At 33.2% G+C, this 26,602-nt stretch overlaps 1 protein-coding gene across 1 annotated transcript in view; it reads left to right on the plus strand.

Annotated features, from left to right (window-relative positions):
• Positions 1–26,602, plus strand: part of DCC (DCC netrin 1 receptor) — a 1,038,356-nt gene that overhangs the window by 863,517 nt on the left and 148,237 nt on the right. Inside the window, exons 14-15 of the mRNA XM_033087479.1 lie at positions 242–352; positions 15,899–16,093. Of these exons, the coding sequence (XP_032943370.1) occupies positions 242–352; positions 15,899–16,093 (306 nt within the window). The remainder of the gene's footprint in view (positions 1–241; positions 353–15,898; positions 16,094–26,602) is intronic.

Below are 26,602 nucleotides of genomic sequence, written 5' to 3' on the forward strand. Positions count from 1 at the left end.
TATTTTCAGGGATACATTTTTACAAACTGGAAAAAAAGTAAATGAGAATATATGAAAAATAATTTGATTTCTTGGCTGTAATATTTCTGTCCTTTTGGCCAAAATAACAATAATCACCACACCAATTCAAACAGCATAAACATGCTACCATTGTTAAAATTTGACTAAAACTTTTGAAACCTAGCTAGAAATACTTATTATTTAGTAATTTTTTTTTTCTCTGTGGAAAATTCTTTTATAGGACTGGAGAAAGGAAGTCAGTACAGTTTTCAAGTGTCAGCCATGACGGTCAATGGCACTGGACCACCTTCCAACTGGTACACAGCAGAGACCCCGGAGAATGATCTAGATGGTAAGACCTTTCCCCACTCACTATCATTCTGATTTCTTTTTTGTTACTTCAGCTTCAAAGGCTCCCTTAAAAAAAGTTAATGAACTCCAATATTGGGGATATTTATTCCTCCTGTATCTTTAGATGCAAAACAAAACCAAAAACCCTTAATGCATATAGAGTCTTCAACAATTCCATATAAATATAAATGATGCATTATTTACAGTTCTCATAATAAGTTACTTCTTTCAAGGTACTTTGAAATGATCTTTTTTCTATTTATTTTATTTTGAATAATTGACCTTGAACATTTCTTCACAGAAACTGCCATAATATCTGATAATAATCATGAAATGGTATTACTTTACATAGCCTCTCTTACTGGTTTACAATGCTTCTGCAAAACAGCAGTTTGTATTTTTGACTTATGTTATGGTCATTAATACTTGACACTTTATTTTTATATAAAGGATAATCTGCCTTATTTGCTTCATTGATAGTTGTCAGACATTTGTGAATGAGATATTGAGATTCATATAAAATTCACATAGGATACCCCTAGAGGTAACAAGATTTGATGGAAAAGTAACTTGAAGATTAGATGTTATTTAACTTGTCTTAGGTAATATAAATTGAGAAGTTGTGGAGCTATAGTCGCACTTCACAGTTTATGTACCTTTCACTAATAGGTTAGGAAACGTTAATTTATGTATTTATTTATCTAACATGTGTCTCTTCTTCAACATCTATATATAACAGGCATTATTTTAGGTACTAGTGATAAAGCAATAAATAAAGTCTCTACTCTCAAGGAGTATACATTTTGTTGAGATAGAGATAGATAGTGATAAATGCTCTAAAGAAAACTAAAGCATGATAGAGGGAATGGCAAGTGATTCGGGAGTGCTGTTTTATATGGGGGAGGGAGAAGATCTCTTTGGTTAGATAAAATATAAGCACAGACTTTAAGGCAGTGAGGAAGGTAGCTGTGTGAATAAGTCAGACAAGAGCCATCTAGACAGAAGGAAAATAAAGCGCCTAGTTGGTGGCTGAAGTGAGGCAAAGAGTCCAGGATAGCTGGGCCTAATGTCATAAGGGCCTAATATCATTGGCCTTATTTTAAGAGTAAAAGGACAGTTAGGGTAAACTATATAAATACCTTATTTTTTCTATTTTACTTGAGAAATAATTTTTAGAGTTTATATATTTGTCCTTCATCCTCTCATCTGCCCTTACTTTAAAGGAAGTGTAACTTAAGCTAAGAAAATTTGACTAACTTGATCAAGTCACTCAGTTAGTAACTGTGGAGCTGAAACTCAAGACCAGGTCTTGTGAGTCAATGTCCATTGTGAGTCAATGTCTCATCAGAGAAAAACCCTCAACTAATGCTCTAGAACTGATCCGGTGACAATAAGAGACAGTGATTCAAGGCAAAAGTTTCTAAGAAATGAGGTCATATCATTTACCCAAACCTAAGGGACTGTATCTCTTACTGGAAGGAGCGAAAATAAATGGAGCAGAGGTGATGAAGGTCCTATAAAATATCCAAGATGAATGGGGCTCTCCACTTGACTTATGTGATCTTTCTCCTCACTCCGAATGACTCACAGTCTAAGTGAAAACAAAATGTAAAATCACAGCTCCTGGGATGGCACAGAACTTCTCTTTAATTGCATGCTTTTCATATCCATGTAATCTTAATATAATCCAATTCAGGCATCCATTTTAATTAAGACTCCCTATGCCATGCTCATGAGTACAGTCTTAATAAATGCTGGTTAATTGGATTTGTTTGAACTTTTCCATGCTCTTGGCTGAATAATGTCCCTCTTTTGCATGCAGCATTCCTCCTTACTTTTTCCTTATTTGAGTATTGGTGCAGTTATTATGAAATATAATTAAGAATCTGTAGTGTGCCGAGTCATGGGGAGTACAGATGTGAAAGAGATAGGAACAGCCAGCTCTCTTGAGGCATAAACAGAGAATGGCTGCACTGATTGAAAAGACTTCATGAAAACAAATAGTACTGGAACTAGAAACTTCAGGAGAAGGGGGTTGACTAGGTTTACAGGGAAGGTGTGTGAGACAGCATAGTACATACGAATGCCTTTAGGAAAATTATTTCTGCCACTATTGGTTGAAAATGCGTCCTCACTCATCCAAATGTTACTCATTTAATAATCAATTATCTTAACACATTTCAAATATTGCCTTCTTTTCTCATTCTTCCACTTCTTCACTGGGATTGTAATTCCTTAGACAATTCTGTCCTTGCCCGTAATATATACATTAATAATCTAAAAAGGTAAATAAAAAATTAATACGAGAATGTTAGTGATATTGATACTTCTTGCGCATAATGCTTTTATGGATTATGATTTGAGATTGTTCACCTTTAGATGAAAGAGAACTGACTCTGAGTGGTGAACATACAATGTGATATATAGATGATGTATTATAGGATTGTATACTTGAAACCTATGTAATTTTACTAACCATTGTCACCCCAATAAATTTAATTTAAAAAGAAAAGCAGGGTCTGTGCCAGCAGCTTATGTGCAGTAGGTTATTTGGAATGGATCCCAGGAGCAGGGGTGAACTGGGGGAGAAAGAAGCACAGGAGGTGAGAAAACCAACATGAAGGTGCATAAATGCGCTGGTTACCGTGTGGTTCACTGGGGCTCAATCCCATAGGGACCTTTGAAGATGACTGGAGCATGGCTCAGAATCGCCCATCAAAGGACATAATGAGGACACATTTTACCTCCAGCTCCCATCCCTCACCAGTCAAGGGTTGGCCCATCGGGTACTGACTTTTTTGCAGTTCCAGGTGGCACGTGCATGAGTTCCAACAGGCCTCCCAAGAATGGTTTCCAGAAACCCTGGGGCAAAAAGGAGATACATGATGGAGCTGAAGCAACTGCTATCCAGTTACAACATTGTGAGGCTGGTTGCCCAGTAACGGCTGCAGTAAAAGATGAGCCCAGAGTATGTGAGGCTGACACAGAGAGTCTGACATCCCCTCAGCAACTAGTGCTTACAGTAGGTGTGCTGTAATTATTAGTGGAATTGATTCAAATACTTCCTCCTTGAGACCTCTGCACAGTAGCTCCTGTGGTCCTCCAGTTTCAGACCTGGAACATTCAAGGCTTCCTCTTTAAACCCATTATAAGCAATCTTTGATTGCCATATTAAAATGCCCTGACTGGTGAAATTAATAAGATCCTATGATCATGACTTTAGATTTTTACATGGCATTTCTGTATACTAATTATACTAACTGAAAAAAAAAGGGGGAGAGAGATTGTTCACGTTTAAATCATAGTCAAAACTAATAGCCAATTCAGAGCATTTAACTATATGAGTGTGGAAGAGATGTGTTTCTCTTGCTTTGTAAAGCAGTGTTGTACTTGTAAGAAATTAATAGGACCAAACATATTTGGACCTAAGGCCTTCTCAGTTTATTAACTTGTGCGTGATCTCTGCACTGATATACTCCCCTAAACTGATGGCAGTTTCTCTTCCTCCCTTCTGTGTTTTTTTTTAATGTTGACTGCATTATTCAAATATTTTAAAATGTAACTCCTTATAGGAATTAATATTTGCAAAAATAAACAACCTAGGAAGTGGTCACTAGTTGCTCCAAAAGGATACTCAGCTTCATGATTCTCTCTCTCTCTCTCTCTTTCTCTCTCTCTCTCTCTCTCTCTCTCTCTCTCTCTCTCTCTCCCTCCTTTTCTCCTTCCCTCCCTCCCTCTCTCTCTCTCTCAGAGAGACAGAGTAAACACACACACACACACACACACACACACACACACACAGAGATTTATTTATTTATTTATTTATTTATTTATTTATTTATTTATATTTTAAGCTAAGGAAATTTTCTTTAAATATTCATCTTATTCATGTAATTGTTTAAATCATAAAATAAGATATAAATGGCTTCTTCCAAACTTTCATGTTAGAAAGCTTTGAATTCTAAACATTCCAAAGTCAGAACTTTTGATATAGAATTGCTTGATTTTTCTGAAATTGTGTATATGGAAGAAGCAATTATTGTTTTTTTTAATTGACAAATTTTATTGTATGTAAACAAAATAAAGAGGAAATCTCTCCCCATTTAAATAGGAATAGAGGTCTATTTCTTTTTCTTTCTTTTTTTATTAATTTCAGGTGTACAAAACAATGCCATAGTTAGACATTTCACCCCTCAGAAAGTGATAACCTTCCTCCCCTAATCTATTGCCTCTCTGACATCATATATATATATATATATATATATATATATATATATATATATATATATATCACAATTCCATTGATTCTATTCCCTATGCTATACTCCATATCCCGTGACTATATATATATATATATATATAGTCTATATATATATGTATGTATATATATGACTATATATATATATGTATATATATATTAAATTATAGTTGACATACAATATTATTCAGCTAGAGGCAGTCATTTTGAAAACCAGCAGAAATGGAAGGCATTCCTCGTGGTAGCCAAAGAAATTTGCATTGGGAGGGAACTGGAATGGTAGCCAGGTGCATCACGTTGCATAACTTTCCCTTCTTGCTTTCAGTGTCTGGTGAACTCCAAGATAGTGATCTATTCCTTAGATAGTATCTCTGAGCCCTGCAAGCCAACTAAACAGAGGTCCTATGGTCTTTGCAGAGATAGAGAACAATCCCCTCTCCTTCTATGGCTTCTGTAGTTCCTCTTCCATTCTTGGCTTGGCTTTGGCAGTGTGAAGAGCAACAGTAACTTAGAGAAATACTCTAATTCCTTATGGATTGCCCTTTTAATTAGGATGTTTTGTTAAAGTAATTATAGAGCAAATTTCATTGTTTTTTCAGGGTTCCCTTAAAGCATGTTTGCTATTAGTAACAGCTGGGAAGTTTTAAAATATTCATTTTGTGCCTTAAAATTTCAGTTTTTTAAAAAAGGATAAGATTAAGAGAATTCCCCAAAGTTCTTATATAACTGTCTTGCATAAGGATATGAGAGAATTTGTAATGAAGTTCAGCAAGGTATCCTCCAGGAAATTGAGCTGGGGGATTGGGTCCTGCTGCCGTTTTATTTTGTCCTAATTTTGACATGAACGGGTGAAAATTGCTGTACATAGTAACGATCTAATTTAGAATTAAACTTCTACCCTAAAATGGAGGAGTGTAGCCATCAAAAATTAGCAATGCACGAATCCTGAGAATGCAAATGTGCTGTCGCAAACACTGTGAATTTAGGCGCAATCTCTAATTTCCTGTCTCCAAGAAATAGATAATTAGCCCTGTTAGCCTGATCAAGCAATGGTTGAATGGAATGGGATTATTGCAGATTTATTTCATTTAGGAAGTGAACCACAAAGAAACTCCTGTGTTTTTGGAACTTGCATAATACATGATATTCACTGAGTACCGTGGCTTTGAGAAGGAACACATAAAGTTTATTTTCGGAGTAATGCTAAGATTTAAGATGATGAGACCACCCAGAAAGAAGGAACAGTACATAGTAAAATTGTCATCCTTATTCAAAAAATAGTCTGAAAAGTAGAAAACCTCTGTGCAGAAGAATGAGAAAAATAAGTTGTTGACTAATTGGAAGAAATTGAAAAATAGGAAGGAAGGGAGGGAGGGAGGAAAAGGGAAAGGAAAAGGAAAGGAAGGATGAAAAGGAGGGAGAGAATAAGGGAAAGGAAAATATTGTACGAGTTGTATCATGTTGAATAACGTCCCCCAAAATGCCATGTCCTTTAATATGCTACTTTGCACGGCAAAAGAAATTTTGCAGACGTGATTAAGTTAAGGATTATGAGATACGGGATTATTCTGTATTATGCAGGCAGATCCTATGTACTTACAAGGTTTCTTATAAGAGGGAGGGAGAAAGATCAGAGTAACAGAAAGAGATGTTACAAGAATAGCAGAGATTGGAATGATGTGGAGCCATGAGCCAAGGAAGATGGGCAGTCTCTAAAGGAAGCTGGAAAAGGCAAGAAAAGACATCATCCCTAAAGCCTCAAAATGGAATGTGGCCTGACACCTTGATTTTAGTTCACTGAGACTGATAATGGAGTTCTGAATTCCAGACTGACATAATAAACGTGTGCTGTTTGAAGTCACTAGTATGGGAGCAATAGGAAATTAATGCAGTTGCCAGAATTTTTTTTGGGGGGGTATCGTTTTAGTCATTGGCAAAGATGAGTATACTTATACCAAAATAAAAGATTGCATAAAATAAGGTAAACAAGTCAGTTTGTGTTTTAGTTTCACATTTGCATCATTTTGAGGCTAAAAGGTATAAAAACAATGAACACTAAGCTTGACATTTAAAAAGTAAGTGAAGAAAAGGAAAAATTACAGAACTGAGAGTCTCAAAAATCTGGAATTTTGCTCTCTGAACAATTAATGAAAGTTGAATTTGAGCCATAATCAGAGATAAATAGTATGTTCTATGATGATGGACTTACCTACTAGATATGTAAAAAATAATCTAAAGCCCAAAATTTTCTGTGATTTTATGGAAGACAAACACCATGTAAAGTTGCATGTCCAGCCAAGAATTGCTTTTTAAAAACACATTTTTAAAAAGAAGATATGTAAAAAATTATATAATAAAAATAAATAAATAAATAAAAATAAAAAGAAGATATGTATTTTCTAAATCATTGGAGAAATAAAAATAAATATAACTTTATATAGCTAAGTACAGAAAATAAAGTAATAAAGTAAAATGAAAAATATTTCTAGATGAGAAAAATTCTAACATTGAACAAAACTGAATTTACCTCTCTTTTTTGAGAGACTTCCAGATCTTGTTAAAAACAAAATTATACTGTATACTTCTAAGACAAAGGAAAAAATGTTAAATGAAAATTAGGCAGAGCTCTTCATGGACAAATTTACAAACCCACCATAATATTTGAATACACTTTTATCATTATAGAAGCAATAAATATGTACTATTATAGGTAGAAAATATGGACAACAAACCAACAAAATCTTATCAGATTATCACTCTTAACACCCTAATACATATCCTTTAAGTTCTTTCTTTATACACATGTGTAAATATATACATTATATATATATAAAAGTTCAATACAATTGTCATTATATATGTCATTAAATGTAAAATAACCAGCATTTTCTATAAATTTTCACATATTGTAATGAAGAAATTATATATTAATATAACTAAAATGAGAATCTATAATATATATTCTTCTGCAAACTTCTTTTTTGAATTATTTTCCTTTTTATTTTTGCAGATTATGATTTTACATAATATCCTGATCAAATTCAAATTTCTTCAACGAACCCAAAAAACTTTATTTACAGATCATTTGTACAAACTAGAATCCACACAAAGCATACAGTTTTATATCCTTAATTCTCTTCATCTATCACAATCTCTTTTTTTTCTACTCTGATTTATTGAAAAGACTGGGCTTTTTGTCTTCCAGTTTCAACAGTCTTAATATTTGTTTTTGTCTATTTCTTGTGATATCATTTAAACTGTTTCTCTATTTTCTGTATTTTTGTAAACTGGAAGTTACATATGAAGACCAATGCTATATTCAGAGAGTGTTAACACATCTCTCTTAGAATTGGAAAAAAAAATAAAGAAAAGAATATAGATTTACCTGACATAATTGAAATATCCAAACAATTAAGGAATCACATGTTTTTCCTAAGCATCCAAAGAATATTTAGTACTTGGCTATAAAGAAATGGATATTAAAGTTCTTGGATCATACTAAACACATTTATTGATAACAACGTAATTAAAATAATAAGTCAATATTATTGACTATTGATAACAGCGTAATTAAAATAATAGTCAATAATAGTCAATATGATATCACATCTGTTTGGAAATGTAAAAACATATTTTCAAATAACTCATTAGTCCAAAAGAAATCATATTACATCTAGAATGTAACTTTTGGAACCTAATATCTAGAAAACCTGGTTTACTTATATATCTATTAGATTAAAAATATTAGGCAACATTTTATAAAATGGATTTATTTATTTATTTCATTTTACTTCTAAGTGTAGTTTATTAGTTTGCTAGGGCTGTCGTAGACTTTTTTTTTTTTTTTTTAACAAATGCCGACAGACATTCTTTTCATCTGCCTATTATTTTGATAAAAACCCTGGTGAAAGCCAATGACATGCCATTAAAATGCATCCAACTAAAAGATACCAATTTGAGGGTAAGGAGTTGGTTTTATAGTAGTGAGCTCGCAGACGTGGTCCTCTGGCCATAATTATGTTAATAGGGGGTTTTATGCACAGAGGAGTGGATGTAGGTAGCATGTCGTGAAAAACGATTTCTTTCACATGGACGTTTGATAGGAGCCATTCAAAATAGTCCGGGCGCTATTTGACAAATAGGTTTGTGGAATGAGATGAGCCAGTGATACAGAATCCAATCCATCATGAAACTAAAGAATCCATCACCTTATTTTCATTCAAGTAAAATTCATCTTACATATAGGGAATGTTGCTGGCAAAGCCAAACTAGATTTTTGAAAGCAATTTAAAGTGTGTTTCAAAACTTGAGCAAATTGTTCAAAATCTTACAGCTGCACTGTGTAAATGATGGTACAAATTGTTTAGACTTGGATAAGTGTTCAAAGAAGTTTCAAGCCTTTTCCATGACCACAGCATACTTTTTAATGTGCTCATGAAATGTTTGATCCTCTTATAAATTGCTTGACTTTTTCTAGGTATAACGTAGTAGATAAAACTGTGGGCTCTAAAGTCTTAATAACTGGATTTGAATCCTGTAAGATTACTGTGTAATCTTAAGCAAGTAACTTAACTTCCCTAAGACCTGAGTTTTCTCATCTATAATAGAGTATAACAAAGTGTCCATTTCAACAGATCTTTGTGAAAAATAACTAAGATAATGGCCAAAAAAAAAATGTCTTCAACAGTGCTTCAGATATATATTAAATACTCAGCAAATGCTTATTGTTGTTGGTGGTTTAGATAAATTAGATTCAGACCTTCACGGTAATATGAAATACTAACGCCATTGGTCTTATGAAGATTCTTCTTGTCATGATGATAAACCTTGTCTGCATTAAGGGAATAGATGCATTCCCATCTGATACAAAAACAGGGCATACATTCATTATCTCTTAATAACTCACCATCTAATTAAGATATCATTTAAAGGAGCGTTGTCATATAATTACATCAATAAATGCAAGAGAACATTTTGTAAAATTAGGCAGCCATTACCAATTTTTTTAAAAAAAATTCATGGTAATATAGAACCATAAGGCAGCTTTCAAAATGTTATTGTTTTTGTAAGAAACTAAAAGCAAGCATTATGCTAAATGGTAAAATACTAAATGTATTATCTTTAAGATCCAAACAAGCCAGGGATGCTTCCTACTATTTCTGCTATTCAGTAGTGTAGAGACGTTTGAGTAGGGGGGACAAAAAAAAACTTAAAAAGTCATAACATTTTTTATTACAAAAGGAAAGAAAGGTTATTTGTTTGAATAGTGTGATTGAATTTGGAAATTCCAAGAAACTACACTAAAAACCTATTAGAACCAATGTGAAAATTTAATAAAATAGTTGGTAGATTGATAGATAGATAGATAGATAGATGTGCACACACACAAAAATAGCTTTTTGTTTACTCGCAATGATTAGTTTAAACATTAAAAAGAATGCATGTATACAGCAATCTAATGTATAATATCTATGACTAAATTTTGCAAGCTGTGAACAAATGTATATAAAGAAAACATTTTATTTAAAGATATAAAATAAGATATAAATAAATAGAAAGATATGTATGTTCCTTGATGCAAAATCCTACCCTTATATAAATGGTAGTTCTTCCAAATTAATGATTAATTTAATATAATTCCAATCAGATTGAACTTCATATGGAAGAGTAAATGTAAAAGAATTCTGAGAAATTTTGGAAAAGTAATAAACATTAACACTTACTATAAAGCCCTATTTAAAATCAATATTGTGCCATCTGGCATAGAAATAGACAAGTAGATCAGTGTAACAAAACAGAGAAGACAGAAATATTTCCTGCTATATTTCAGGAAAAAAATAAATAAATAAAGTTGCCATTTCCACCAGTAGATTATTCAATAAATGGTAGTGAGACTATTGCCACTACTTAGGGTAGAAAATAAAACTGAAGTTTCCATCATGAAAACTAGTTGATGGCGATTGCGTCTAATGAGGGAATTGAAGGCAAAAGAGGGCGAAGAAATCCCTTCTTACATAATTTAGAAATAGAAAGTGAGGGTGGTTTTAAAGATTTTGTTGTTTATTCTTTTGGTATTTTCAAGTATAACAAAGATGGAGGTCTGAAACCCATATCTTTTTATACATTTGGAGGTTATGACTTGCTCTTTCAAGGTATCATTTGTATTATAGCTGACTGTGTTCTTCCTTCTGTATTCTTCACATTGGTACTATTACCAGTGTCCACCAATCTCCCGAACAGGCTCCCCTTCGTCCTTAACTCCTCCATTTTCACTCGCAGCCAATATTCATTCAATCGCCAGGACCTGTAATTCCTACCTTCCTAATAGATTTGGAATCCATCCTCTCCTCTCTACTCCTACCACCATACTTTATGTCAGGCTCTCCTCATTTGTCACCTGAACTTGCTCCCCTTCCTTTCTAGACTCCATAGTGCTGCCCGAATAATTTTTCATAACCTGATCTGGTGTCATTTTCCTATTCAAATTCTTCCTGTAACAATCCTGTCCTTAGCCTCAAGTCTGACACTCCATCACATCTTTGCATATCTGCACACCCCTCCACGAATGTGTATGCATTTGCATGTAGTGTTTCTTCTGCCAGAGTAGTGTCATTTCACGTGAGTTCACACACCTACTTGTCCTTTGAAACTGACTAGATGGGGCATGTCATTGAGTGTCTCCCTTCCTGAGGACTGTCTTACTTTTTTTCTTCTTTTTCCCACTGAGTTATCATCAGTGTGAACTATGATCAGTGTGTGAAAGTTCAGAGATTATTGGACCTGGAGTCTGACCAATCTCTTTAAGATGTCACTTATTTACTGGGCCTAGGCAGACAACTTCATTCCAGTAGTCTGCCTTTATTGCCACTGGAGTAAGATTGTCCTTATCAGGAATTGAAGGACACAGAGGAACACTACCACTTCAACCCCCGCCCCAGGTCTACCAGTTTGATTGACAGATTTAGGAGACTTTTATTTTTAAGAATTAGAATTCACTGCTGTGAAATTAAAGGAATGAACCTGTCAAAACTCCCTTTTTAGATCACTGATTATACCTATCAGCTATACTTGAATTTCTACTTTTTATTTCTTTTTTTTCTAGTGTTGTCCTACATTTTCTTTTCTTTTTTAATTTTTTTTCCAATTTTCTTGAGATATAACTTACATGCAATATTGTGTACAACATGATAACCATAGTAAGTTAGTTAACACATCTATTACCTCACATAATGACATTTTTGTGTGTGTAGGTAAGAACATTTAAGATCTACTCTCTTAGAAATTTTCACGTATGTAATACAGTGTCATTAAGTATAGTCCCTATGATGTACATTAGATTCCCAGAACGTATTCATCTTATAATTGGAAGTTTATACTCTTGGACCAACGTCTCCCCATTTCCACCACCACCCAGCCCCTGTCAACCATCACTTTACTCTCAGTTTCTACCAACATTTATTTTCAATTGCAAGAGCAGTGATAGAGTAAAATTAATACTAGACAAACAAAAGTAGCTAAGAATAAAGTAAAATAATGGAATATGAGATTGGTTGACATAAAACAAGATTGAAGGAAAACATATTAAAAGTAAACAAGAAGATGAAATACAGTTAAAATTATAAATCCTAACTTTGAAAAGTAGGTAACTGATATAAATAATATAAAACATATAGAAGCACTAAGAGCACAGACTGGTTGCAAAATATTAAATGATAAAAAAACATTTATTGAAATGCTGAGAATGATGCTTATACATAATATATCTTCATAAAATTTAGCCATTATTGTCGTTAGGAACAAGAACAAAAACCTGGATGGTTTTTAAATAATTTAACGTTGAAAATAAATAAGCTTAGTTAGAAAAGCTTATTTGTAGAGTAGAGTATTTTATTTGTAGAAAAGCTTGTATTTGTAGAGGAATGAAATTTTAAAATCCATTATTTGAATTAATACTCGGGGTGGAAGGAATGACTGCACAGAGGGCAGCAGGAGAAAATTTTGAGGGTGATGGAACTGCTCATTACTCTGACTGAAGTAGTGGCTGGACCAGTTCCTGGCACAAAGGACTCAAAGTGTGAAAACAAAGTTTCTATTTCCTGTAAGGTTCAATACAACTGTCATTATGTTTAACTGTCATTAAATGTAAAATCACCAGCATTTTCCATAACTATCTCCGCAAGGTAAGAATTTTCAGAAAAAAATGGAATAACATAGAAATGAAGCAAGGTAAATAGGGTTATTAAAGTTGTTTTCTCTTAGTGGCAAGCAAGACTTGTCTCTGCTAGCTCTTCTTTGTTAGTGCAAACGATTGCTGCTGTTTACGTCTGGTGTGGATGGCACTGCGGAGTGGTGTCAGGCATTGGCTCTTTTGACAAATACTCATATTTATGTTCTCTATTTAGTATGCTGCATTTTGTGGGTCCTTTTGTTAGCGTTTTATTCCAGCCTATATTTCTTTATAGGTCTGGTAGACACTAACGTGTTCATTTGTATTGCCAAGGCCTGTTCAAACCAATGGACCGTAACTTCCTTAAGCCACTCACCTCTATCAACTTTGAATGTTATTTATTTGTTTGTTTGTTTGCTTACTTATTTATTTATTTATTGTAGTAAAAAAAAAACACTTCTAATCACCATTTAACTCTATCTTGTATTTTTTTTTCCAGTTCTACTCCTACCATCTTCTTAGTATTAACTTTTTAATATATGTCTTTTTAAATTTACATGCAGCAGAATTCACTCAGTAGTATGTGGTTCTGGGTATAGTGGTATCTGGGTTTGTGAAAAAACCATTGAGCCATATATCTACGACCCCAGTGACTGAGCTGCAGTGAGCAAAGGGGAAAGTGGCAGGAGATGAGGACGGAGAGCTAAGGGGGTGGGGACTGAGGGGGTGAGGAAGCTCATACCTGACCTTTTAGACCGTCTTAAAGATTAGGCCTTATAATACGGTGTGGGAAGACGTGTGGTGGGTGTGGAGGGTTGAACGGAGCAACAACATGAGCTTATTCGCAATGTTTTTGTTTACACACATACACTATATCTATATGCATACACATTTATTTCAAATACCCTCTATATGTTGGTGGTTTCTACGTCTGTGTATCTGCCCATGGCCTTTCACTAAATCCCCACATTTTATACGCACCTATTGCCCTGATATCTCCACAGGTGTGACTCAGGGGCATCTCAAATTTCACATGCTCCAAGAGCTCACTTGTTTTTCCTCATGTCAGTACATCATCCACTAGTTGCCTAAGCCAAAGATATATGAGTTAGCATTGAGTCTCCGTCTTCCCACACCAATCACATTCAATCTAGAGCTTTGTTGACTATACCTTCCAAATGTCCCAAATATGTCTACTTCATCTCCACAATGGTCACAGAGACAAATACAAAAGCATTTTCAGGATCTCCTAATTTTTTAAGTGGTATAAAAACACATAACATAAAATTTACCATCTTAATCATTTGTAAGTTTACAGTTCAGTGGCATTAAGTGAATCCATGCTTTTGTGCAACCATCATTACTGCCCTTCCCCAGAACGCTTCATCTTGCAAAACTGAAACTCCATATCCATTAAACAATAACTCCAGAACACCCTGTCCCTCAGCCTCAGCAATAACCATTCTACCTTCTGTCTCTATGAATCTGACTGCACTAAGCACCTCATAGAAGTAGAATCATACAATTGTTGTCCTTTTCTGACTGAAAAATCAGAATACCAATTTATTTATGTTCGACACACTATCTCCTTAAAAGAAAATTTCTGTCGGGAGCATGTGCATTCTCTCCCTAATAGTTACTAATAATGAGAGTGCTGCTATGCACTAGCCCGTTAAATCTGCTCACCACCGTATGAAACCATGGCTGTCCTTATCCTCATTCTGTATGTGAACATACTGAGGCTTAGAGAGGATAAATAAGGTCTTCAGGTCTCTCACAGCCAGCAAGTAGACAGTACAAATGTGAACTCTTCCCTTTCTTGCTTCCAGAGCTCAAGCTTTGAGTCAATCAATATTTGGAATGCCAATTTAATTAGAAGGTAAACTCAGAGAAGATAAATAATGTCATGAGGACACACAGCTCGGAAATGACAGAGCCAGATATTAAACTAAATTTGCATATCCCAAAGTCTATGAGGCTTTCAACCAGGCTGGTGTCTCCTTTTCTTTCCTAATGAATGCACGTTTCACAGATTCGATCAACCATAGGTCAAGTACCATCCTAACCATGCTGTGCAAATCATGGCCCTAAAACTGTGTCTCCTGACAATGTCTTAAGAAAGGACTGCTAAGTTTATTTTTGTTTCTAGATAAATCAAAATAGTAATCCTTGGACAAGACAGTTTTTGACATTTCATTTTCCTTTTCTTATTCTTACATCTGCCTTGATTTTGTTACTCAGCAAGGATCCGCTGCCCGATGCACATAAAAGCCAAAATTATGACACCAGCTTTTGAGAGAAGAAAGAGCTTACTTATTAAATACTGAGTTGATTCGCAGGAAATAGGAGGCGCTGCTCAAATCTGTCTCCCCAAGCTGGTGTACAGACAGGTTTTAAGGCTTAGAGAGAACAGGGTGGTATGAGGTAATGCTGGTGGGGCAAGTTTTCATTTGGAACTTGGCCAACTGTGGTATAGGGTCAAGATGCAAGAGAAAGCAAAAGGAATCCCAATCTGGCAGGATTTGATTGGTCAGTTCCATATCTGTCCATATTTGGTCTGGGCACTGATTCTTCCTTTTTAAAGGACCTCTTGCTTCATAAAGGTCTCCGGTGGCCACACTTCCATTACTTGAGCTCCGTAGACTGAAGATTCTTGGTTCTGGGGTCATTGTGAGGGCAGGAATGGCACATGTGCAGTGCTGTCTCTGTAAAATAACTCAAAGATTGCATTAATCACCAGTCTGCTTTAAGGGAGCAGAACCAGTTTCCAGCTGGTCAGTGTGATTTGTGTGCTTTTTGGTTTCACCCATTTCATTTCACCTAAGAAGAAATATATGGGACAAAAATATGCCCAAAGGAAAAAAACTATTAAAATAAAGATGCACGATGCTACAGTGCCTACAGAAGGAATTCAGTACTCTCTGTGCTGAAGAAATTCTGTGACACGGAAATAAAACATGAAAAACGTATCACGTGCGGAAACAAGGAGGAATTGGGGCCAGAAGTGATGCACCATGTGAGGAGCTATGAAATATGATATTAGGTTTTCTGTAAATGGGAATTTTAGCATGCTCTGTGTTCTTTTATGAGACAGGCTGATGATGCCTCTTTTTGAATTCTAGAGTCTCAAGTCCCTGACCAGCCGAGCTCTCTGCATGTGAGGCCCCAGACCAACTGTATCATCATGAGTTGGACTCCTCCCTTGAACCCAAACATTGTGGTGCGAGGTTATATCATTGGTTACGGCGTTGGGAGTCCTTATGCCGAGACAGTACGTGTGGATAGTAAACAGCGGTATTATTCCATTGAGAGGTTAGGTGAGTACCTGTGAGTCTTTCTTTTCTTTTAAGGGCAATAAATGATTTATTTAAATAACTTTATTTCTTTGAAAATTGTTCTTTGGAATCTTATTCCAATTTGGAGCATATATTAATTCTTAAAATAATTCTCTTTTTCTATCTTGTATCAATCTATACACACACACACACACACACACACACACACGTATTTTTCCTCTCTGGATTTTGAATTGGGGCATTTTATCTAGAGAGATTCTCAATAGTGAGTGCCCTGGTGTGTACACTTGCTTATGTGTCAGAAGGATACAAAAATGAAAGTCAACGCATTTTTCATCTTTTTCTCACTAGGAAGATATTCTGTCAAGTTTTCTTTAACCTTGAATTATCTAGTCATATCACTTTCTTTTTCCTTCGCATTTATAGATAAAGCTTTGTGGCTATGTCATTATGACTGTAAAACAATACAATGAAAGATGAATTTTCAATCAAACCAGTAACCTCAGAGTTATCAAACTCCTCTCTACATATATTCCTGATTCTTCTCCATTCCACGTTCTCTTATTGTACTCAACCTCAGTTCACTGAATTCAATACTTAAATTGTGATATTTGGAATCCATTGAGAATCTGTTTTTTCAGAGAGGCCTAACATGTTTAAAAGTGTTTATATTCATTTTATATCTGATTTTCCATAGTGCAATAAGAGACTATATGATTAACAGTGGGAAATAAAGGAAATATATGTTATATGCAGGGTGCCAAGAATGAAATTCTCATAAAGCAAAAAGCAAGTGGATTGTACCTGTTGATTTAACACGGTTTTATTTGCCTTGAACTACTCTGACCTCCTCAAATGCTGCCTGATTGGGGGTGGGGCGGGGGAGAGAGGAGCGAGGTGCTACTTATTTTGTAATGTCTCTCACAAACAGAACATTTGTGATAAGAAGCCTGATTTGAATTTGAATAGCTTTTCTTGCAGTAGCAAGAAAGGGTTTTTTTAAGTGCAGGAGGAAAATTGCACTGACCCATTCTCTCTATAATTGCTTCAAACACTAATAAGAGAAGCACCTACTGAAAGTCTTCACAATTTTAGTTAGCTTGGCATTTAGAAATAATATTCTTTCAGTCAGTCCCTGAGTTGGAATGTTAAGGCAATCACAGAACTCATATTTTATGGCTGTCAAACCTATGTCAGGGGACTCTCATTTATTCATTATTCAGCATACATCGTCTGTGACAGTTCATCGTGATGCCACACAGCAGAGGGAGAGATTCCAGTGGCCATGCACCGGCTCCCTCGCAATGCAAACGTGGTGCAAACTCAGAATGAACTCATGAAGGGAAACTGCAGTGTTTCACAATGTCCCTTTGATAATGATGCTCTTTATTACAAGGAAACTCTCCAGGTGTCTCCAAGTCTAGCAAAGTTCAGGCATTTGGGAGATTAACACTAGCAAATTTCTCCAAATGCTTCACAAGAAATCTAGAATTTTCTCTTAGTGTTAGGAAAACTGTTAAAGGTCAAGTGGAATATGAACCTATCTCATTGATAGATAATCATGAGTTTACATTTTAAAATTTATCCGGAAAGAATAATTACACACAAACACCCACATACGGACACATACATACAGAGGGTGCCAAAAGTATGTATACATATTTTAAGAAAGGAAAACAACTGCATTAAAATAGTATAGATTATTTTATACTATAATAATATATATTGATAACAAAAGATGAATACAAGAGATGTGTATACATTTTTTTGAACCCCTGGTTTGTATGAAAGTTTTACCAGATGATACTATTTTAACATAGTCTTAATATAAAATGTGAAATAAAATAATTAGTGTTGTGTCATTGTTCAAGTATTTTTATAGTTATGCAAATAAACTGGTATTTAGCCAAAATGTTAGACATTTCTTTATATATATATTCTTTATATACCAAATATATATATATTTGGTGTATATCTATCATATATCATATATGTATGTATATATTATAGATGTGTGTGTATATAGAATGTCTAGACAACGTTGTGTTTAGATCTAAAGGTTAAAATTATATTTTAAATATTTTTTCAAAAAGGTACTTATGAAACTGATTTCCATACTTTAATGTTCAATGGGATAAATAAAACAGTTGGTGGTTTTTTTGCAAAGTTTAAATGCTTTTTAATCATTAACCTCGTATCCTAAGATCTGTTAAATTCACCGATTTGTGCTGTAGCAGTTTTGTAGATGCTCTGAGTTTCCATTTAAACAAGCATATCATATGTAAATAGGAACAGTTTTACCCTCGATTTCTGATCTCCTGCCTTTTAGTTTTCTTTCTCTTGCCTTCTCTTGGTTAAGATCTCTAATAAGATGTTGAACAGAAATGGTGGAAAAGGCATCTTTACCTCGTTCCTGATCTTAGTGGAGGCATGAAATAGGATGTTAGCTCTAGGTTCTTCATAAATGTCTGTTAGATCAAGGAAGTTTTGTAATTCTCCTAGCTCTCTGGGAATTTTTATCATGAGTATTTGTTGAATTTTTGTGAAATTTCTGTCTCTTGAAATAATCATATGGTTTTCCTCCTTTTTGTAATATGGTGAATTATACTGAGTGATTTTTGAAGGATATCCTATCTTGAATTTCTCACACAAATCCTATATGGTCATGATGTATAACCATTTTCTTATATTGTTAAATTTGATTTGTTAATATTTAGTATGGATTTTTGTGCCAATATTCATGAGGTATATTTATCTATAATTTTCTCTCATAGTAGTGACTTTTGCCAGATTTTCTTTTAAAGTTATACTGGTCTCATAAAATTAGTTGAACAATTTGCCCTTCTTCTGTTACTGAAAAACTTTGTGTAAAATTGATATTATTTTATTACTAGAATATTTGATAGAATTCACTAATGAAACCGTCTGGATCTGAGATTTCCTTTTTTAGGAAGGCTTTTGATAATGAATTCAATATCTTTCACATCTATAGATATTTTATATTTTGTATTTTTTCATGAATTGGTTTTGGCAAGTTCAATTTTTTATGACATTTGTCTACTTGATTTTGTCATATTTATTGACATAGAATTTTCATTCATAATATTCTCTTATTATTTGTAGTGATAGCTGCATTTTCATTTCTGATATTGCTGATTTATGTTTTCTCTTTTTTTGTGAGGAGTCTAGATAGGTGTTTACCAATTTGTTGATTTTGTCAAAGAAATAGCCTTTAACATTACTAATAGTCTCTATTATCTGTCTCTGTTTTGTTTCTTTCATATCTGCTCTTATCTTGACTATTTCCTTTCTTGTACTTATTTTAATCATACTTTGCTCTTCTATTCCTGATTTCTTAAGGTCAAACCTCATAATGTAGGTATTTAAACTATTGGTGCTCCTCTAAGTACTACATTTCTTGTTTCTCATAAATTTAGATGTATTGTTATACTAATTACCATGTAGTTCAAAATATTTTCTAAATTTCCTTGATTTCTTTTTGCCCATGACTTATTAAGTGTCTTGCTTAGTTTTTCTTTTTTTTTTTTAATTTTGGGTTTTCCTAAATTTCTTCTAATTATTGATTTTTAATTTTGTTTTGTCATCATTAAAAATATGCTATTTGATTTCAGTATGTTTAAACTTACAGAGACTTGTTTTATGGATCATCATTTTGTTAATTTTGTTGAATATACTATGTGAACTTTAAAATAATGTGTATTCTGCATTAGATATTGAGTTGTGTAAATGTCACTTAGATCAAGGTCTTTGATAGTGTTTTTCAGATCACCTATGTCTCCTCTAATATTTTTGGGCAATAGTCTGAATTGCTAAGATTGGGTGTCAAAATCAAAACTTTTTAAAAAACATGGAATCATCTATGTCTCCCTTTAATTCTATCAATATTTTTGCTTCATTTATTTTTGGGAGTTTGTTATTAAGCCAGTGTACATTTTTGGGAGTTTGTTATTAAGCCAGTGTACATTTATAATTATGTCTTCTTGGTAAATCACCCATTTATTATTACAAATATCTCTATTTATCTCTGGTCATATTTTTGGTCTTAAAGACAATTTTATCTGTTCTAGAAGCCACTCTAGAGTTCTTATACTTAAAATTTACATGGTGTGTCTTTTTCCATTCCTTCTTTCAACCAATGTCTTTATATTTGCAGTTTCTCTGTCTCATTCAAGTGGTACAATGTAGTTGGATCTTGCTGTTTTATGCACTCTGAAAATTTCTGCCTTTTAATTGGAGTTCCTAGACCATTAAAATGTAATGTAATTATGTAAATAGTTGACTTTAGGTCACTGTTTTATTTTTGTTTTCTGTTTGTCCCTTCTGTTTTTTACTTTGCCTGTTTTCTTTTTTCTGCCTTCTCCAAGTTCTTACTTAATTTAGCAATTTGCCTATTTTGTATAACCCTCAGATATCATGTAAGTGTGCAGATATCAGGTGTTTTAGAGTTTTTGTGTGTGTGTGGTTTTTGTTTTTGGGGTTTGTTTGTTTGTTTTCTATATTTACAGTTTATGGTTGTCATCAATGGGATGAGTGAGCTAAAGGGAGCGCACACCATTATGGCAGAACTGAAAATACACAGTTAAATATTTTTTGCAGTCCCTTGTTAAATATTTTTGCACGGCTTCTATGGTGAAAATTCTTGATAAAAGTAAGATCAGTTTCCTAGGCAGAGTATTTGCCACCTAAATTATGCCTGGTACTACTGCACATTTATTTGTGTTAACAAAATAAATTAGTGGAAAGACACATGACTGTGGATTATATAGTTTAATTGAAAAAACAACATTTTGGAACAGACTTCTGGCTAAACTTTAGTCTTCTGACCAGAGTTTAGTCATTTAAAAATTTAAATTTGTGTTATCCATTTAACTAAACATTTTTTTTTAATATTCTAGTCCTTATGCAATGAAAATGATAAAAAATAACATCATGTACCTTTACAAACTCAAGAGGGTTAGAGAACAAAAGTTATTATGTGTAAATGTCCAAATATAGCCATTGCTTTTCCAACTGAGATTAAACTAACATGGCAAATATTCTACAAGAATTTAGGTTCTTCCAAGTCTAATCAGCCCATGTAAAATTATCACATATCGTAAGGAGAATTCATTAAAATATTTCACCAGCACTGATGTGGATTAGCAGAAATGTACAGTGAACTAATGTTCTTAGAATTTGGTGTTACCCTCTGAAAGAATGTAAAATTAAAACTTTTGGAGTTAATGATTATCACTTCTTTGAAAGTGTTTTAACTCCCAGATGGAAAGATATTCTTAGTTATTTTTAAGAATATTTGATTATTTGTTTGCTTTCATTCCTATCATCCTTTCAGTGATGTTTAGTAGAGGACACGGTTTCACTAGACTTCTATCTTAAAAATATAGTCTAAGCATACTGAAAAGTAAATAAAGATAGAGTTGGATAGGATTTCAAATCTGGGTTCAGATCCATATTTTTTTTCTCTACTATAATGTTTAATCTTGGGAAAGTTATTTAAACTCTGGCCTTATAGTATTTCAGTGAAAATGGGGGGAAAGAGTATCTTTTATTCTGTATTTTATGGTGTCGGAGAGTTAACAGATATTGAAAGAAGTAATAGAGGAAGAGAAGTTGCTCTTTGTAAGACATATAAATATCAAAATTTGCATTATCATTACAAAAATATTAAAGTTTTCCCTTAAATTAAAAATATACAGTATTTTTAGGTAAATGTATTACCTATGTTTAAAGGATTCAAAATCCTTTTTTATGACTTAATTGGAAATATTTTAATTTGGACTGTTTAGGAAAAAACAATTTTAAAAGATTTTTAAAAGTTCCATTTGTGATTAAATTTCTTCATAATCCAATGGTATCAAATGAGGATTTGAATTCTGTATCTAACAATAAATTAGTGGTCATGTGTTGCACAGTAGCCTTTTCATTCCCATGCTGTGGGACTCTATGAGCCTCAGTTTCTTCATCCGTAAAGCAGGATAGTATGCTACCTTACAAGCTTTTTATGAGATTTAACAGAGATAATAAAAGCAAAGCCATTTGTATTTTGTAAAAACATTATGCACATGTAAATAAGGTATTGTTCTTATTATCATCTGTGCATCAGCAGTTTAGCAAATATATATATATATATAGTGTATACACTATATATATATATAGTGTAGTTCCATAGGCTTTGAATTGTGTTTTTATAAATCTTGAAATTTATAGTGTTCTGGTTTGTCTTCTTTACCTAAAAGTGGACTATATAAAATACAGTTTTAAAAGCAGTGGAGGGTTCTGGGTTTTTAAACTCAGGTAACTCATCAGATGCATGAAATTGTATAAAACGTGTTCATTTCCTGAGATTAATTCATTTGAATCAAAAATATAAACAACACAATGATATTTAATTTAGTAGGAAAGGCAAAAAAAGTGAACTGGTTTTAACTATGATAGAATGCTGAGAAAATCCTGAGTGGGAAAGTCAGATGCAACGTGAACACTGGTTGCCCAGGGAGGGGTGAGAGGGAAGAGAAAAGGTCATGCTATGATATCATTGCTCAGTGTATGTCAGGAAGAATGGTTTTTTGTCTTTTATGATTTTTTTTTTTTTTGAGTTTAGTGTCTTTGAAACCTAGAGGTATTTTCTAGCTCTCTTTTAAGATAGCCTCGGGGTGATTCATTAATAATACATACCTTTTTATTTGTAACTCTTTTCTCATTTTCTACTTCCTGAAGTCCAAAGCAGATGCATTATCTTATTATCTTACATCTGGTGAATTTCCTGAAGCTATTTGGAAGTATCTTTTACAAAAGATGAATATTATTATTGAACTGAAGGAGAAAAGACCTCGTTGGAGTAATATATATATATAGTATATAGTAGCATATATATATATATATATATATATATATATATATATATATATATATATATATTAGAAAATACAAGATGAAATATAGAAGGGTTATAAAAACAGAAGAATAAAAAGGGGATATAATATATATATATATATATATATATATATATATATATCCTCTTCAGTTTTTGTAACTCTTCTATATTTCATCTTGTATTTTCTAATTTAAGTTGTCATTTGTAAAATCAAATTAATAAGATAAAGGATTATGTGGGTTATTCATTCTACTAATATTAAATTCAAGAATTGCATCAAAAACTATTCCTCCATGTTCTGAATTTTTGTATAAAATGTTTTGTTTCGGTCAGAGTAATCTAGTTCTCTCCTTAATTGTCCATGTCATTTAAGGTTTACAGACAGCTTCTCATGCATTTCTTCCAAATACTTTACAAATACCAATCTATTCCTTCATCGTCTCCATTTAGTTAGTGTCAGGCATCATCTCAATTTTACAAACGAGGGAAGACAACAAGAGAACTTAAATAAACAAGAAAAATCAAAGCTAATTTTTTAATGAAAATGTTAAATGTTACATTAATACACTCAGATAAATATTGTCATAAACAACAATGACCTGACCTGGCTCTTTGATGTGGAGAGAAGAAACTGGGATCAAATGTGAGCCTGATCAGGATTTGCCAGTAGAACACACTATTGCAGGGAAATTCCACTTTCTGTAGGAGTTCAGGAAAATTAAATCCCTTCAATTCAACAACAGAATAATATAACTTACTGTGTTTACCTGTAAATAAGACCTAGACAGACAATCAGCTCTAATGTGTCTTTTGAAGCAAAAATTAATATGAGACCCAGTCTTATTTTACTATAATATAACACCAGGTCTATATAATATAATATAATATAATATAATATAATATAATATAATATAATGTAATATAATACAATACAATATAATACTGGGTCTTATGATAATTTTTGCTCCAAAAGACGTATTAGAGCTGATTGTCTGGCTAGGTCTTATTTTCAGGGAAACACAGTAGTGAGACAGGATACAGTCCCAAAATTTCTGATCAAACACAACTTACGTATAGCTTTAGGTATGACTCTCCGAGTTTAATCATGGAGATCTGAGAATGGTTACCCTGTGAGATAGGTTTAGGGCTGACTTAAAGCAAAAAGAGAGAAAAACAGATGTCTGAGCATCTTGCTTTATTAAGCAATTATACTTGTAGATGAATTTTTTCCTTTTCAGTTCTACCAGTTTTGCCGACCAGCCCCAACCCCTGTGTAATTTGAAGCTCTCTTATAAGATGTATAATTAGGATTTTTATGTTCTCTAGATGAATTAAGTACTTTATCATTTATAAACTGTTATTCTTTATCAGTGGTAATATTCTTTGCTCTATAATATAATCTACATTGTGTCTAATATTAAAAACAACTCCCAGACTATTTTTTGTTTGTATGTTAGCATGATATATATTTTCCCATTATTTTACTTTCAAACTGTTTGTGCCTTTATATTTAAAGTGGATTTCTTATTGGTAGTATATAAGTGGGTCTAGCACTCTCATCCAATCTGACAGTTTTTGACTTTTAATTGATATTTAGGCCATTTACATTTAATATGAATATTGATATGATTGGGTTTATGTCTACCACGCTGCTCTTTGTATTTTATTTGTTGCATTTATTGTCCCAGATGTTCTTTGTGCCCTTTTTATCTTCTCTTTCTACATTTTTGGGGGATTGATTAATTTTAATCATTTATTTTGCATCTTCTGTGGTCTCATTAGCTATAATTGTCTTGCTTCTTTAGTGATTGCTTTATAACTTATAGTATGTATCTTTGACATATCACTAATGACCTTACAGAAATATATACATTTGCAATACATTATTATTATTTTTCTTTAAACAATCAAATATCCTTTAAAGGTTAAAACATTTTTTAAAGATGTATTTTATATCTAACTATGTAGTTACTATTTTTGGTGCTCTTCATTCCTTTGTGCTAATCCAGATTTTGAAGTAGTATAATTTTTCTTTATTCTTAAAGGTCTTTCTTGTAATGAGGTTATGCTGGTGATTATTTTTTTAATTTTTGTACATTTGAAAAAGTTTTTATTTTGCCTTTGTTTTTAAAAATACATTTGCATTGAAGATGGAATTCTGAGTCAACAAATTTTTTCTTTCAACATTTTTAATTATATTATTGTACTTTACTATTTCCTATATTACCTTGTTTCCAAAAAGACTACTGTAATCTTTCTTATCCTTGTACCTCCATATATAATATTTTTGCCTCTGGTTGCTTTGAAGATTTTTTTTTCTTTGCCATTCATTTTACACAATTTTATTATGATGTTTCAGTGTAGTATTCTTTATATTTCTTCTGCATGAGGTTGTTTGACATTTTTGGATCAGTGGGTTCATAGGTTTCATCAAACTTGGGAGATTTTTGGCCATTATTTTTTCAAGTAGTTTTTATTTGTTCCACTGTTACTTCTCTCAATTGTGGACTCCATTTACACATATGTTTTAATGCTTTCAGTTGTACTACAGCTCACTGATGTTTTTTTCTTTTTCTTTTTCAGTCTTTTTTCCTTTATGTGTTTCATTTTTGATTGTTTCTAGTACTATATCTTTAAAGCCACTTTTCCCCCACTGCAGTGGCTAATCTGATCTTAATCCCATCCAATGTGTTTTTCATATTGCACATGGTAGTTTTTATCTCTACAAGTTTGGTTTGGGTCTTTTCTATATATTCCACTTTCTACTTAACATGACTTAATTTTCTTCTACTTTCTTGAACATAAGGAATATAGTTATAATATCTATTTTAATGTTCTTCTCTACAGAATCTTTCATCTGTGTCATTTGGGTCTATTTCCACTTATTAATTTTTCTCCTCATTATGGATTGTATTTTTCTACTTTTTTGCAGATGTAGATGCATTCAATATCACATAATACATATTATCTACTTTTTTGCATGTGTACCTCTTAGACGTTGTATTTTTTAACTTATGTGATGCTGGAGATATTTGTGTTTCTTAAAAGATTCTTAAGTTGTGTTCTAGAATGCAGTTATTTTACTTGGAAAAATTGTGATCCTTTCTAGGCTTGTTTGTAAGCTATTACGTGGTACTAAAGCACTGCTACCATTTCATAGCATAGGGCTAATTTGCCCTACTATTAAGGCAATACCTTCTGAGAATTCTACCTAAATTCCCATAAATTGTGTGTGTGTTTTTGTTGCTGTTGTTTTTTTAATATGTGTTTTGGAAACCCACTTATTACTGGCCCTGGGTGAACAGCAAAGTTTTGTTTTGTTCTGTTCTGTTTTATTTTCCTTGCTAATAGTGGGTGGTTCTTTCACCAGCTTTGGGAAATTTCCTCAGACGTATACACTGATAAATACTCAGATGAAGACTCAAGAGAGACCCTTTATAGATCTCCAGAACTCTCCTGTGCATTTCTCTCCTCTCTGGTTGTCATGAGGGGTGGCCTGAGGGGCCTCTAGTCCCGCTCCCCACATAAGAATGCAGGATGTGGCTAACGAAAAAGGAACACTCACTGACCCATAGATAGGGGGTCATACCACTATAGTCTCACTGGAGGCTGGAGCCACACGACATGCAACCTGC

The sequence above is a fragment of the Rhinolophus ferrumequinum genome, chromosome 19 (assembly GCF_004115265.2).
Source record: "Rhinolophus ferrumequinum isolate MPI-CBG mRhiFer1 chromosome 19, mRhiFer1_v1.p, whole genome shotgun sequence".
Lineage (NCBI taxonomy): Eukaryota > Metazoa > Chordata > Mammalia > Chiroptera > Rhinolophidae > Rhinolophus > Rhinolophus ferrumequinum.